The sequence below is a fragment of the Cololabis saira genome, chromosome 8 (genome assembly GCF_033807715.1).
Source record: "Cololabis saira isolate AMF1-May2022 chromosome 8, fColSai1.1, whole genome shotgun sequence".
Classification (NCBI taxonomy): Eukaryota; Metazoa; Chordata; class Actinopteri; order Beloniformes; family Belonidae; genus Cololabis; species Cololabis saira.
In genome coordinates, this window is record NC_084594.1 from 25,291,420 (window position 1) to 25,304,975 (window position 13,556).

Below are 13,556 nucleotides of genomic sequence, written 5' to 3' on the forward strand. Positions count from 1 at the left end.
AATTATAAATCCCCTTAAGACTTCTCAGATATGAAACATAAATTTGCCACAGTAAGCACAATCAGTCTGTTGAGTACATATTTCGCAGACAGGTGTTGCGTTTTCATGGCTAACCTCTTTGAGACTCTTCTCTCAGATCGACAGTCACATCTAATATACTGTACACTTAACCTCAAATCAGGAACAGATAATAAGAATTATTGAAATGGAGTAATTCTGAAAACAAAAAAGAAACATACCATGTCTTTGTAGTTGGGGTAGAAAGTTTGATCGATGAGAGGGAACTTATCTGAACCCAACCGCTTCTGATTATTAATCAGCTGAGAAAACTGGAAGAGAAGAGTAGATAAGACAAGGAAAATCAGTAAATGTGAGGCTACTGAAATATAAACCTGGTTTATAACATGTGACATGTGTATATACATTCACCGCCATTCACTTAGCCATTCAGAGTAGTTATTAATGCCATAACTGCACAATCTACATGCACAACACATTCATTCACGTACGAGGATAATATTGGATGAAGCTTTGTATTTACTCCTCAGAGATCACTTACAGCCCAGGGTTTGTCACAGAGGTTGTAAATGGACTCCAGAGAGTTGACTGAAGGGACTCCTGCATACTGAAGGCCAATGATCAAGTTCCTAAAATCTTCATTTTGGGCCATGCTGAAGGCGTGCTGGCGTACCAAGACAAAGTCAGGCCTGAATGACCTGGAAAGACAAAATAAAGAAAGAAACTGTTGATCTATTACATTACATTGTAAGTGGGTTTCCATTTCACTTCTGCAGAAAACAAAAGCGACAATTGTGAAATTGTGATAAAGACACCATTACGAGGTTTTTTCTTTTCCTGAGCTTAACTGTCCAAGTTCTCTGTAACTCTGTATCAAATCCTATGAGACTACACTTCAAAATGAAAACCATTCGACTTCAAACAAGATGGACGAAAATATCTTTAGCTTTGGACATATTGCGACTGCTGCTTACCGCTGTTAAAAACAAAGTCACCAGAAGAAGAAGTGAATGATCATCCAAATGATTACCCAAAGACAAATCCCTTATGTAGTGCAGTGATGTATAATGATTGTAGTGTTATAGCACAACTACATCGTATTTGGATAAAAGCGTCTGCTAAATGACAGTAGTAGTATTAATGAGGCAAATGACAGCTGGAAACTAGATTTTGTTAACTTTTGATTGACCGACTAAGTCACATCCATTGCTGTCGGAGATCTGCAAATGTGCAAAAAGTGTTTGCAACGTTTGCAGTAAACTAGACTGTCAACATGTGAAAAACCACTCTGTGAAAGTGTTTAAAGGTTTTTGCCAAATTTGGCAGTTTTTTTTAATTCTCTTTCTTTCCACTGCAGATTGTTTATTGTGATATTTATTTTTTGCGCACATCTAGGGGTAAGTGTCTGGTTCAGTGGTGTCAGGATTTCATCTCAGGGGGGTACCTTCAGCCTTCAAAGGAGGTTTGGGTTCACAGCTGGGTGTGAGGCAACAGGGGATAGAATAATAGATTTTTATTGCCATTTGCACACATACATGTCAGTACAGGTACATTGGAAAACTTTTTCTCTGAGTAGCTTGAACAACAAACAAGATGGCCTATATACAAATATACAACATTTAAGAACAGTATTACACAATGTAAAAACGGTGTAAACAGTTTAAAAAATAAATACTTAATAGAGATAAATAATACTTTACTGCATTTATATGTACTGAGTATGGCTTAGGTACTTTTTTCCCCTCTTTAATATCCATCCTCATCACTCTGTTAGTGGCTGGGAAGAATCTCTTGTGAGTGTAAATGCTTACTGGCCTGCGGTGTCTCAGGTTGTGCCCTGAGTCCACCCACCTAAACAGCCCATGGACTGGACGGTGTTTGTCCCTGAAGATGCTCCGTGCTTTCATCCTGCAGCGCTGTGTATATGCCGTCTATGGAGGGGAGATCAGAACCAGTGACTCTTTCTGCAGTCTTGATGACCCGCTGCCGTGACTTCCTCTTAGCCAGTGTAGTGATGCCATACCACACTGTGATCCCGTTGGTGAGGCTGCTTTTAATGAGTCCTCTGTAAGCTTGGGTGAGCAGTTTAGCCTTCTTCAGCAGCATGATGAAGTAAAGCCTCCGGTGAGCTCTTTTTACCCTTGTTGCAGTGTTTTTCACTCAGTTGCGGTTGTCTGTGATATGAAAAATGAGGAACTTGAAACTGTTGGTAATTTCCAGTTCCCTTGATGGTGAGAGGCTGCAGAGAGGGGGCTTTTCTCCTGAAACCCAGGATCAGTTCTTTACTTTTTTCTATGTTATGAGCAAGCTCATTGTCCTCTCTATTGACTGTCAAGTCTATAGAGTGATGTCATCTGCATACTTAATGATTGTTAATAATATTATTGTCCTGAGTGGTGATGCAGTTATTCATGTATAGTGAAAAACGTGTTGGTCTGAGGCAGCAGCCCTGCAGGGTTCCTGTGCTGACAGTTGACTCAGTTGAGACCTTCTTTCCGATCCTCACAACCTTTGGGCTGATGGAATTGAACGCAGAGCTGTAGTCCAGGAGCAGTAGTTGTGCATATGATTGTCCAGAGTGCAGTGCAAGTGCCACTGCATTCGTCCACTGATCTGTTCGAACAGTAGGCAAACTGGTGTCCGCTGCATCTGAGACTAAAGAGTTGATGTGTTGAAGAACAAGCTTCTCCAGACACTTCATGGTGAATGGTGTAACTCCCACCGGCCTGCAGTCGTCAATTGCAGATTATCAGATTTTTTTGGGACTGGGACTATAACAGAGGACTTAAACTGTTGGATTGTCTCCTGTGACAGAGGTGTTGAAAATATTAGTGTACATCTAGTGTGTTCTGGACAGGCCTTAAAGGAGACCTATTATGGCATTTAATGTATATTTTAAACAGGCCTTGAATGTCTTAAAAACAATCAAAAGCTTGTTTTTTCTACATAAATCAGAAATTCAGCCTCTGGGCCATGTCTTCATTTTTACTGCTTCTAACCTTCTTCTCTATCAGGGATTCTGAGGGGAAGGGAGGGGAGGCTATGATAATGAGGCTCTGCGCTGATTGGCTGCCTGAATGACGTGTAGCAGGGGAGGGCACAAAGCCTCTCCGGCAGAAGAGCAGCAGCTGCGTACACAAAGCGTGTCCCATGCGAGCGAGCTTCGGCGACAAAATCAATTCCATTGCTTTATTTATTTTTTGACTGTCCTAACTGGCCGCGAGTTTAACGGTTTCAGTGTGGACAGAGAGCGTCCGATGTCACGCAGCTGGACGCAATAGTCGGACGCTCTCATTCAGTTACACGGTGTAAACGACTCCCTGGGATCATAAAGCCTGAATTACGGTTCTGCGTTAAATCGACGCGTACCCTACGCCGTAGGCTCTGCGTTGGTGTAACACGCAACCATAAATCAGCCTTTAGTTACCTGAAGAGGGGACCGGGTCACCTTGTCTTCACACTAATTCACACAGGAAGATTTAATTGAATTCTAAACAGGTACACCACAATTCTTTACTCCGATTCCTCATCATTTCATTTCTTATGTTACAAGACAAATTAATCATGTTAACTGTAAAGAAATCACAACACTGAATGTTCACAAATGGCAACTTTATTGTTAAAAAAAAACAAAAACATAATTTGTATATAAATAACATTTATGCACTATTGCTGGCTCAAGGAAGGACCGTGTATTTCTTCTGAAGGTGTCGTTGAACAGGTTCAGGTGCATTGCTTGGAAGATCTGAAACCATAAACAGAAGAAAAATGTATTACGGTATTAATAGAGCTCTGGTGTTACCTAACGAGTGAGTGGCTCCATTAGGGAACACTGGAGCCACCGCAGCTACTCACCAGTCCGGTCCGGTGAGTGGCTCCGGTGCTCCGGAGCTAAGCTAAATACTTAGCCCATGCAAAGATCATACTTGTAGACAAATATAAATAACGTAAAAAAATAACGCCACTTACCGCTGACTCGTGTGCAGTTGCTGGGTCCGTACTGTTGGTACTGATCCTTTTATGAGGGTAAGTGTCGATGCAAAACCACATTTTTACTGTCCCTCATTGTAGGTTTGGGAACCACAGGATTTCATCTCTGCTTTTTGCAGATGATGTTGTCCTGTTGGCTTCATCGGACCGGGACCTTCAGCATGTGCTGGGGCGGTTTGAGGCCGAGTGCGACGCGGCAGGGATGAGAATCAGCACCTCCAAATCCGAGGCCATGGTTCTCCATCGGAAAAGGTTGGCATGCCTTCTCCGGGTGGGTGGAGAAGTCCTGCCTCAGGTGAAGGAGTTCAAGTATCTCGGGATCTTGTTCACGAGTGAGGGAACGATGGAGCGTGAGATTGACAGGCGGATCGGTGCAGCGTCCGCAGTTATGCGGTCGATGTACCGATGTACCGGATCATGGTGAAGAGGGAGTCGAAAGGCGAAGCTCTCGATTTACCGGTCAATCTACGCCCCTACCCTCACCTATGGTCATGGACTGATGGATGGTAGTGACCGAAAGGACAAGATCGCGGATACAAGCGGCCGACATGAGTTTCCTCCGCAGGGTGGCTGGACGCTCCCTTAGAGATAGGGTGAGGAGTTCGGTCACCCGGGAGGAGCTCGGAGTCGAGCCGCTGCTCCTTCACATTGAGAGGAGTCAGCTGAGGTGGCTTGGGCATCTGTACCGGATGCCTCCCGGACACCTCCCTAGGGAGGTGTCCAGGCATGTCCCTCCGGGAGGAGACCCCGGGGAAGACCCAGGACACGCTGGAGAGACTATGTCTCTCGGCTGGCCTGGGAATGCCTCGGACTCCCCCCGGAAGAGCTGGAGGAAGTGTCTGGGGTGAAGGAAGTCTGGGCATCCCTGCTGAGGCTGCTGCCCCCGCGACCCGGGAACGGACAAGCGGAAGAAGATGAGTGAGTGAGTGAGTGAGTGAGTGAGTGAGTGAGTGAGTGAGTGAGTGAGTGAGTGAGTGAGTGAGTGAGTGAGTGAGTGAGTGAGTGAGTGAGTGAGTGAGTGAGTGAGTGAGTGAGTGAGTGAGTGAGTGAGTGAGTGAGTGAGTGAGTGAGTGAGTGAGTGAGTGAGTGAGTGAGTGAATAGGGAGGATTTCAGGTGGATCAATGTGTTGTCTGAAGTGGTGTAGACTCTGTCTCGGTCTATTGCGGTGACGACAGAATTGAGTCAAAAGGCAAGACTCTGCTCGGCAGTCGGTCTTTGTTCCTGTCCTCATTATGATCATGAACTATGGATAGTGAACAAAAAAACAATATTGCAAATACAAGATCATTTTTTTTCTGTAGTGTGGCTGGAATAGCTTGGAATACTCTTTCCCCCCTGCATTGAGAAGAGCCACTTGGGATAATTCGGACATCTGCTTAGGATGCCTCCTGGTCACCTTCCTGGGGAGGGGTTTTTGGCATATCTGATAGTGAGAAGACCTTGAGATGGGTGTAGGGCATACTGGAGAAATTATATTTATCAGCTGGCCTTGGACCACCTTGATGTCCTCCTGGAAAAGCTGAAGGAGGTGGCTGGAGGTCTGGGTCTCTCTGCCTCCGTGATCTGAGCCCAGATAGGTGGAAGATGATAGATGGATGGATGGCTGGGTGGATGGATGGATGGATGGATGGATGGATGGATGGATGGATGGATGGATGGATGGATGGATGGATGGATGGATGGATGGATGGATGGATGGATGGATGGATGGATGGATGGATGGATGGATGGATGGGGTAATATATGAATTTTGTCATATTTCCAGTTTGGCATGTAGTGGTACCGTTACATAGTGTATCTTTAAGTATAAGTGATTCTTTTCATGCTTCAGACGGATAAATGGGGGAGGCCCAGAAATGATTTAATGAACAAGGCACATATTTATCTGTCCAATACTGAATAGTCTGTGCATTAACCATTTGTAACAATTACAAGTACCACAGTTTATTTTGATATATGTATATAAATGTGTTGTTGCTTTAAAACAATATCAGACTGAGAGTTAAATTTGGGTTTTTGCCTGTAGCCGGAGGGGATGAGGGGCGGAAGGGAGCAGTAAAGGCCTCTCTCGCACATCTGTCTTGTTGGTTAACATCATCACTAAGAGGGGAAACTAGGCTGCTGGTGACATGTGTCACTGAGAGAATAAGGGATGAATTTGCACATATTAAAAAAGAAGATAGATGACACAGAGCTAAAAGGTTGTATAATTTATCATTTCATTTCTCTGTAATTTTAATCACAATTTATACTTTAAAATAAATATCTTCACACGGCAACGACAATCACAATGTTGGAGTTGGAAAAGTTTTTGTTTTTTTTTCAACTCAAATCAGTAAGGCTAAGAATGATGGGGTGCAACTCGTGTTGGTTTTTCTGTGTGTGTTTTCTTGTGTGGGTGTGAAAGTCAGGAAATGTGAAGAAAATGCAGGGAGGGAAAGTAAAGAGGGTTGAGAAACAAGACTGAGGGAAATAACAGACTCTGCGCAGTGCGACCAACAACAGCTCTTTATGCCCAAAGAATACTAATCAGACACTCAAAGAGACTGGACAGACTGGTGGAGAGGACACATCTATTAATGTGGTTGTTATCCCGCATTACTTGCATGGGCAATCAGCATAACGCTAATTACACCGTGATTTATCGTCACCAATGATGCAGCAGTTGACCAGACTGGAGACAATCCCAGATTTCCCTGAACTACATTCAAAACTTCGTTCAAAAATAACTCGAAAGGGCCGCTTGGTATAGCAGTGGGTTAAGCAAGCGGCTCATATACTGAGGCTACAGTCCTCCTGCAGCGGTCGCAGGTTCAAATCCCGGCCTGCGCACCTTTGCTGCATGTCATCCCCATTCTCTCTCTATACCCTCTTCCTGTCTGCAACTTGAGCCACTAGAGCCCAAAAAAATAAATAAAAATAACTCGAAAGAAGTGGAAATTCCTTTTTTTTCCAATCACCACCAACATGAACTATGATTTATTTATAGTTTTATCAACAATATCCTTTAATTAGATTAAATTGTTTGTTGTTTTATTTTATCAATGAATGAAATAAAGAATAAATTAAAAAAAAAAAATATATATATATATCCAGTGAGCTATTGAGTCACGTGAAACATAAAGGTGCCCTTTTTTTCAATACCAGGGTTTACATTTACCTCTAACCAATAACAGACGCATCATATTATGTGATATATCAATGTCTAAGACCTCTGTAAAACCCTGATAATAAGAAAAAGCAAAAAAACAAGAACAAAAACATCAAACAGGATCTACTTTAGGATCATCTTCTTCTATCTATCTATTTATCTAACTGTTGGTTGTTTGATTTTAAGTTGCATATCCAGATGCTCACCAGGGGCCAATCAGCAGGTTATCACATCATTAGATCAGCCCATAACTCTCTTATCCTGTCTCTAGAGGGCCGTGACAGTACTAACTGTGTCCCTGAGATGGCATATTCCTTCAATGAACCTACACATCAGTGCAGACAAAACCAAAGATATGATTGTAGTGTGTCTTGGTTAGGCTGCAGTCATCTCCTCTGTTATTACTGACGATTAGACAGTTGAGGTCGTCCATCAGCATAAATACTGTGGCATTTTAAAGTGATGACGAGCTGACCTTTGGGCCACGTGTGGGTGCTGAGTGTCAGAAAGCACATTTGTATTTCTATCACATCCTCCATATTTTTAATACTGCTATATATAGACTATGCTCATGTTTTTCGTTCATTTCCTAGTTTGAGTTAATCAGCATCAAAGACAGAAATCAACTGCAAGGTCTGCGGATAAACCCCAGGTGTGACCCTAAATAATCTGCATGACCTTATAATGTCAGGACCTTGAAGAAAGCCTGCACATTCCTGACCGACACGAGTCACCCGCTCTTTAAAGAGGTCATGGCAGCAGATATTTGGTGCTAATGTGCAGGACCAGCAGGTTTAAGTGCTCGTTTGCTCTTGCTGCTATTAGCCTTGCAGTTCAAAGTGATTTTCTTGATGTTTCTTCTTCTGTACATCTAGTTTCTATCTGTTTATTTGACGCTAAATTTACTTATCACTCCCAGAGGATGATAATACCTTATTTCTCTTGATTTATAATTCATTGTCATTTATTCTTTTTTTTATTTTCTAACCGAAAAGAAAAGACAACATAGTTGTAAATTTTGTACTGACATGCTGAGAGATGGGATAGAGGTTACTAAGCAACATGTCGTCCCTGAGCAGTTAGCAAATCACTGTTGTGACATTAAATCGATGGCGCTTGTAATTACTGAGACAAATGTAGATAGTTAGGAACGTCCTGGTCTCAAAACAAGTCAGACACAGCAGACTGATGTTTACGTTGTGATCTCAGCAGCTCTTTTCACGACTTACTCATGTTTGGAGGAGGACCCTGGCACAACGCAACTTTGGGGGTCTGCGAGGAGCTCAAATAACATAACAAATCTGCTGTGAACGTGGCTTTCTACGGTGTCAACGTTATCTGTCGTCAGTGTGAATGGAAGGATGTTGGGCCAACCCCCCCTTCAGCCTGGGGGCTCCGGCGGCGCCGGGGGGGCGCTCCTGGAGGTGCGGTGGGGCCCTGGCCCAGCTCGGTGGGCCGGCCCCCGTCGGCCGTCACGGTCGACGGGGGAGCGCGGGCGCCTACCGGGGCCAATATAGCAAGCCTTTTATTATTTTAATATTGCTGATTATGGTTTACAGTTTAAGATTAAGATTCCCAGAATATTCAAATTTTTTGAGATAGGATATTTAAGTTTTCTTAAGCTGTGAGCCATGATCAGCAATATCAAAATAATAAAAGGCTTGCAATATTTCAGTTGATCACAACATTCTAATTTTCTGAGACAGTCCTGTATATATATATATATATATATATATATATATATATATATATATATATATATATAAATAAATATAAGTGACATATTTAAAAATACATCATATATATTTTACAAAAAAAAAGGACAGATAAACTCTGAATTATTCCTTTTAAAGCTGGCCTCTCTCCAGATTCTCTCCAGCAACTGGACCCGTTCCCTGTACTTGTGTGCATGAGCTCGTGGAGACAAACCCCTCATAAAGAATAATTACAGGAATGATATACTGATTAAGGCTAAAGCTACCGTCTTCATTTCCTGTTGCTTTTTGTTGCTGAGCAGTGGGAGTTAAAGTCTCACTTAATTGCTGCCAGTCTCTGCTCAGGACACGGGCGCCTATGTCAGTGTGGTTTGTGGTGTGTCACTGCGTCTGTGTGATCGTCTGGTTTACAAAAGATTCATGTCTCTATGCTCATCTACTGTGCTGAGCTGTGGCTAATGGGTGTGGCCACACGCCTCTGCGCTTTTTCCACTGAGCACAGCTTTCAGTAAACACATCCATCCATCCATCCATCCATCCATCCATCCATCCATCCATCCATCCATCCATCCATCCATCCATCCATCCATCCATCCATCCATCCATCCATCCATCCATCCATTCATCCATTCATTCATTCATTCATTCATTCATTCATTCATTCATCCATCCATCCATCCATCCATCTGTTCAGGGTGGCAACTGCTGCAGGAGACTATCCCAGATGCCACCAGATGAGAGGCGGGCAATTTTATTCAAGATTGTTTATCATTCTAAATGGTATTCTAATAGTTTTTTCCCATCAGAAAGTTCTATGTATCATTATTAAAGTTGGGCAGCACGGTGGCTTAGTGGTTAGCACTGTTTCCTCACAGCAAGAAGTTCCCCGGTTCGACTCCCAGGTCCAGCAGGGTCTTTCTGTGTGGAGTTTGCATGTTCTCCCCGTGCTTCCGTGGGTTTCCTCCGGGTACTCCGGCTTCCTCCCACAGTCCAAAAACATGCATACTAGGTTAATTGTTGATTCTAAATTGCCCGTAGGTGTGAGTTTGTCTGGTTGTTTGTCTGTATATGCGGCCCTGCGATGGACTGGAGACCTGTCCAGGGTGAACCCCTGCCTCTCGCCTGAAAATTAACTGGGATAGGCTCCAGCAGACCCCCGTGACCCCGCAAAGGATAAAGCGGGTATAGATAATGGATGGATGGATTATTAAAGTTTTGTGACATTTAGTTCACCTTTACAACAGCTTCTATTCGGTCAGTCTTTGAGTTGCCTCTGCCACGATGTCCATTGTAGCGCTATGAGCGACCTTCATCGTTACTGAAGTGCGACACAGAGCCGTAAAATGATACATTGCTGTTGCAAGGGATGGATAGCAAAAAGGTACCAAATGGGTGGTTCTTGCTGAAACAGTAGTAGGGAACAGGAGACCAGAAAAACTGGATGACACTTCCTAAAAGACATCAAATATTCCCTCAAATAAAATTAAACCCAAAACTTCTGCATGAAAAAGAAGCTGGCCTCTAAACTGATACAGAAACACAGTAATGGGTCAATTTTATGGGATCTCAAAACTAAAGCTAAAAGGGATGTTTGCTTAAACAATTATTGAGGTTTGACATGCATTTCTTGGTTGTAATTTGAGATAATATGTAACTTAAGGGTGAACAATTGTGCCAATAAAATGTCATTTAATGTTCCATTTTTTATGAGGATGAGGAGCAGAAGTCATGTGATTAAGTCTAATACAACAATTTATAGATGATGGTTGAGTTCTGAGAATATACACAGATTATACGGATAATAAAAAAATAAAAAACAGTAATACATTTATGTCCAGTGACTCCACCCAATGTTCAGTTACTTTTCCTTCAGGAAAACAGTTTAACATGGGTTATCTGAAAGATTAAACAGGTGCACATGGTTCCCCCACTGCCTTTTATTATGCTTCCTCTTTACTGTGAAGAAAAACGAGATGTGCACAAACCCCAAAATGAAATGGACTTTAAAAGTGGAATTTGTGGCTGACCTGACCACTTTGGAGCCGCCCCTGATGACCTGCATGTCCACATTACAGGCTCCGTTTGACTGTGCGATGAGGTTGACTTCTGAGAACTCGGCCTGCACAGAAAAAAAGACAAACAGCAAAGATTAATCGGTTCCTGCACATCACTCAGATGGCTTTAAATAAAAAGCTCATGCAGAATACCGGTAATCTGATTTATTGACAATTTTCCGATTAAGAAATCTTGGGAAACACACTCTACGGTGCAATGACTCAAACTGAGATCCAAATCATAAATGTCTTTTACAAAGGCAATAAAAATAGACGTGTAAAAGCTCTTTAACAGTGCAGATGTTATTTATCTACAAAGTCCTAATACACTTTATTCCACACAAAACATGCGGCAACACCAGTAAATAATGTTGCTGCACTACGCTCTGGTACAAGCCTCGGTGAGGTTTTCTTTGTGACTCATAGCTGCTGACTTCTCTCTCATGTATATTTCATTTCTGTGGTCAGGCTTGAGGTTGTTATTTAACATCTACAGTATTAGGTGTGAAACTGTTTTGTGTGAAACCCCTGTGAAAGTCAACTTAAGGGCAGAAACCAACCGTTGCAGAATGGTTTGCTGGTTAGCCGGCTAAACCAATATGAAACCGATACAAATTTCAAATTAAGTGACGTATCGGCGATACGTCACAAAGCGTCGGCGTAAGGGCTGTGTGTTAAACAGGGTGTAGGGGAACAGTAAGTGAGGCATGTTTCTCCTTTGAAGCCTGACCACACATTTATAAACAGTTAGTTTAGTCACAGCATGAAAACAAAGTGAAACTACTGAAAATAAAAAAAAGTAAAAGTTTAGAGGATGACTACAATTACTTTAAAGTTAGCAGCTTTCATTTGGTTTTAGAAACTCAAATCAACAAGGAAAAAAGTAAAATTAATGTAAAAATATGAAGTCAATTTTAAAGAGAAAAAAAAAACAAAGAAAGAAGCAGGCAAAGCCGGCATGGAAGTGGGGTGTGATGGTGCGCTGTGTCAGATCAGGCTGTTTAAGGGGAGCTACAGTCCGATCACAAAAAACATGGTGCTGATGATACCAGAGTGGGTGCAGTTTAAAGGTATTGTGACATCATTTTTAACATGCTTTTAACACTATTAAAAGTCTTGGGCAACATCCCTCAAATGTGTCTAAAAGAGTGTAACAAGAAAAACTTCACTCTAGTAATCTTTTCCTGGCTTTTTATTACAGTGTTTTTTTGCGCCGTGAAAAATGCTTCCTTTCCCCCCTTTCCTGTCAATCATTGCTCCGCTCCTCCTCCAAACCTCCTTCTCCTCCAGCCATACGCTCACAGCGGCGTCGGAGCGACAGGCGAAGCATGCACGGAAAAGCAGGAGGGCGAACCACAGCAAACAATCATAAAAATAAAGGCATGCAAGCAGCACTGTCCCCTTATCTTAAGTCCAGTCAGTGGCCGCGGGTCTTCTTAGCAGTTTTCCTCCGGTGATTAGAACAAAAGAGGCGTGTTAAGCCTCATTTATGGTTCCGCGTTAAATCGACGCAGAGCCTACGCCGTAGGGTTCAGCGTATGGTGCGCGTCGCCGCGCCGTAGGTTCTGCGTCGGTGTAACGCGGAACCATAAATCAGCCTTTATGGTGCGCTGGAGAGGAGAGGAGACAGGGAGCTGGGTGGAGGGGGCGGTGATTTAGCGGATCGTTACGTAACGATCCGCCACCAAACCACATGCGCCGTTTTTGCACAGTTATGCGGAAAATCCCAGAAAGCACACAATACACTGAATGTTAAAAGTTCGTTGTTTTTTGGGTGTAATTGATGTCAAGACACCCAACAAAACACAAAAAATCAAGAAAAATGTGTTTTTCATGTCACAATCCCTTTAAGTAAGGAGAACACGAGGACACAATAAAATGTATCAGGGCAGGGGATGTATTATTTCCTGAGGGGAAAGGGCTAATGACATAATGTTGGCATTTCCATATATTTAGGTGATATTTAATGCAGTGTGCTTGTATTTGCTAATAAAAAACCAATAATCTCTAATTTAACCATGAGCTCTAAAATCAACCTATCCCATCCAGCCCCTCTAGAAATAAGCATAATATTCCTAAATCTTGTCAAAATGGTCTTACTTTAAGCAAAAGTATATCTGCCAAAGTGGTAAAAAGGATGTCTTTGACTAAAATCCTTAAAACTAGCAAAATAGTCTACAATAATCTTCTTCTTGAAACAAAGTTTTTTGTATTTTCTTAGAAATTAGTTTTTGCAGTGACAGTGAGAGGCTGAATGGCTGACTGAGTAGATAGATCAGAAATAATCTTTATTCTTTAAGAAGTCAAATCACCAATATCTTCCAGTGAGCATGTTGCATCGGCAACCATACGTCACCATACCATAACGCTGGAAACACGATGTGTTATTTGGTCGTTTCTTTCCGTCTCAGTACTTTTCTAGTATCGATAGTTTATCTTCGTTCCAAAGGATCTGATTCCAGGGAGGCCTTTCTAGATGATTTCTGGCAAAGTATAATCTGGTTTTCTTCAATGTTACCAGTGATTTCCACCTCGTAATAAACCCTATTTACATTCATGAAGGAATCTCTTGATTTTAAATTTAGATACCTTCAGCGCTGCCTCCACGGTGTGGAAGTTATTGTTAG

At 42.4% G+C, this 13,556-nt stretch overlaps 1 protein-coding gene across 1 annotated transcript in view; it reads right to left on the reverse strand.

Annotated features, from left to right (window-relative positions):
• The window catches only part of syn2b (synapsin IIb), an 81,238-nt gene that overhangs the window by 22,015 nt on the left and 45,667 nt on the right, over positions 1-13,556 (reverse strand). The window contains exons 3-5 of the mRNA XM_061727403.1: positions 10,903-10,994; positions 560-716; positions 240-329 (exon numbers count right to left, since the gene is read on the reverse strand). Of these exons, the coding sequence (XP_061583387.1) occupies positions 240-329; positions 560-716; positions 10,903-10,994 (339 nt within the window). The remainder of the gene's footprint in view (positions 1-239; positions 330-559; positions 717-10,902; positions 10,995-13,556) is intronic.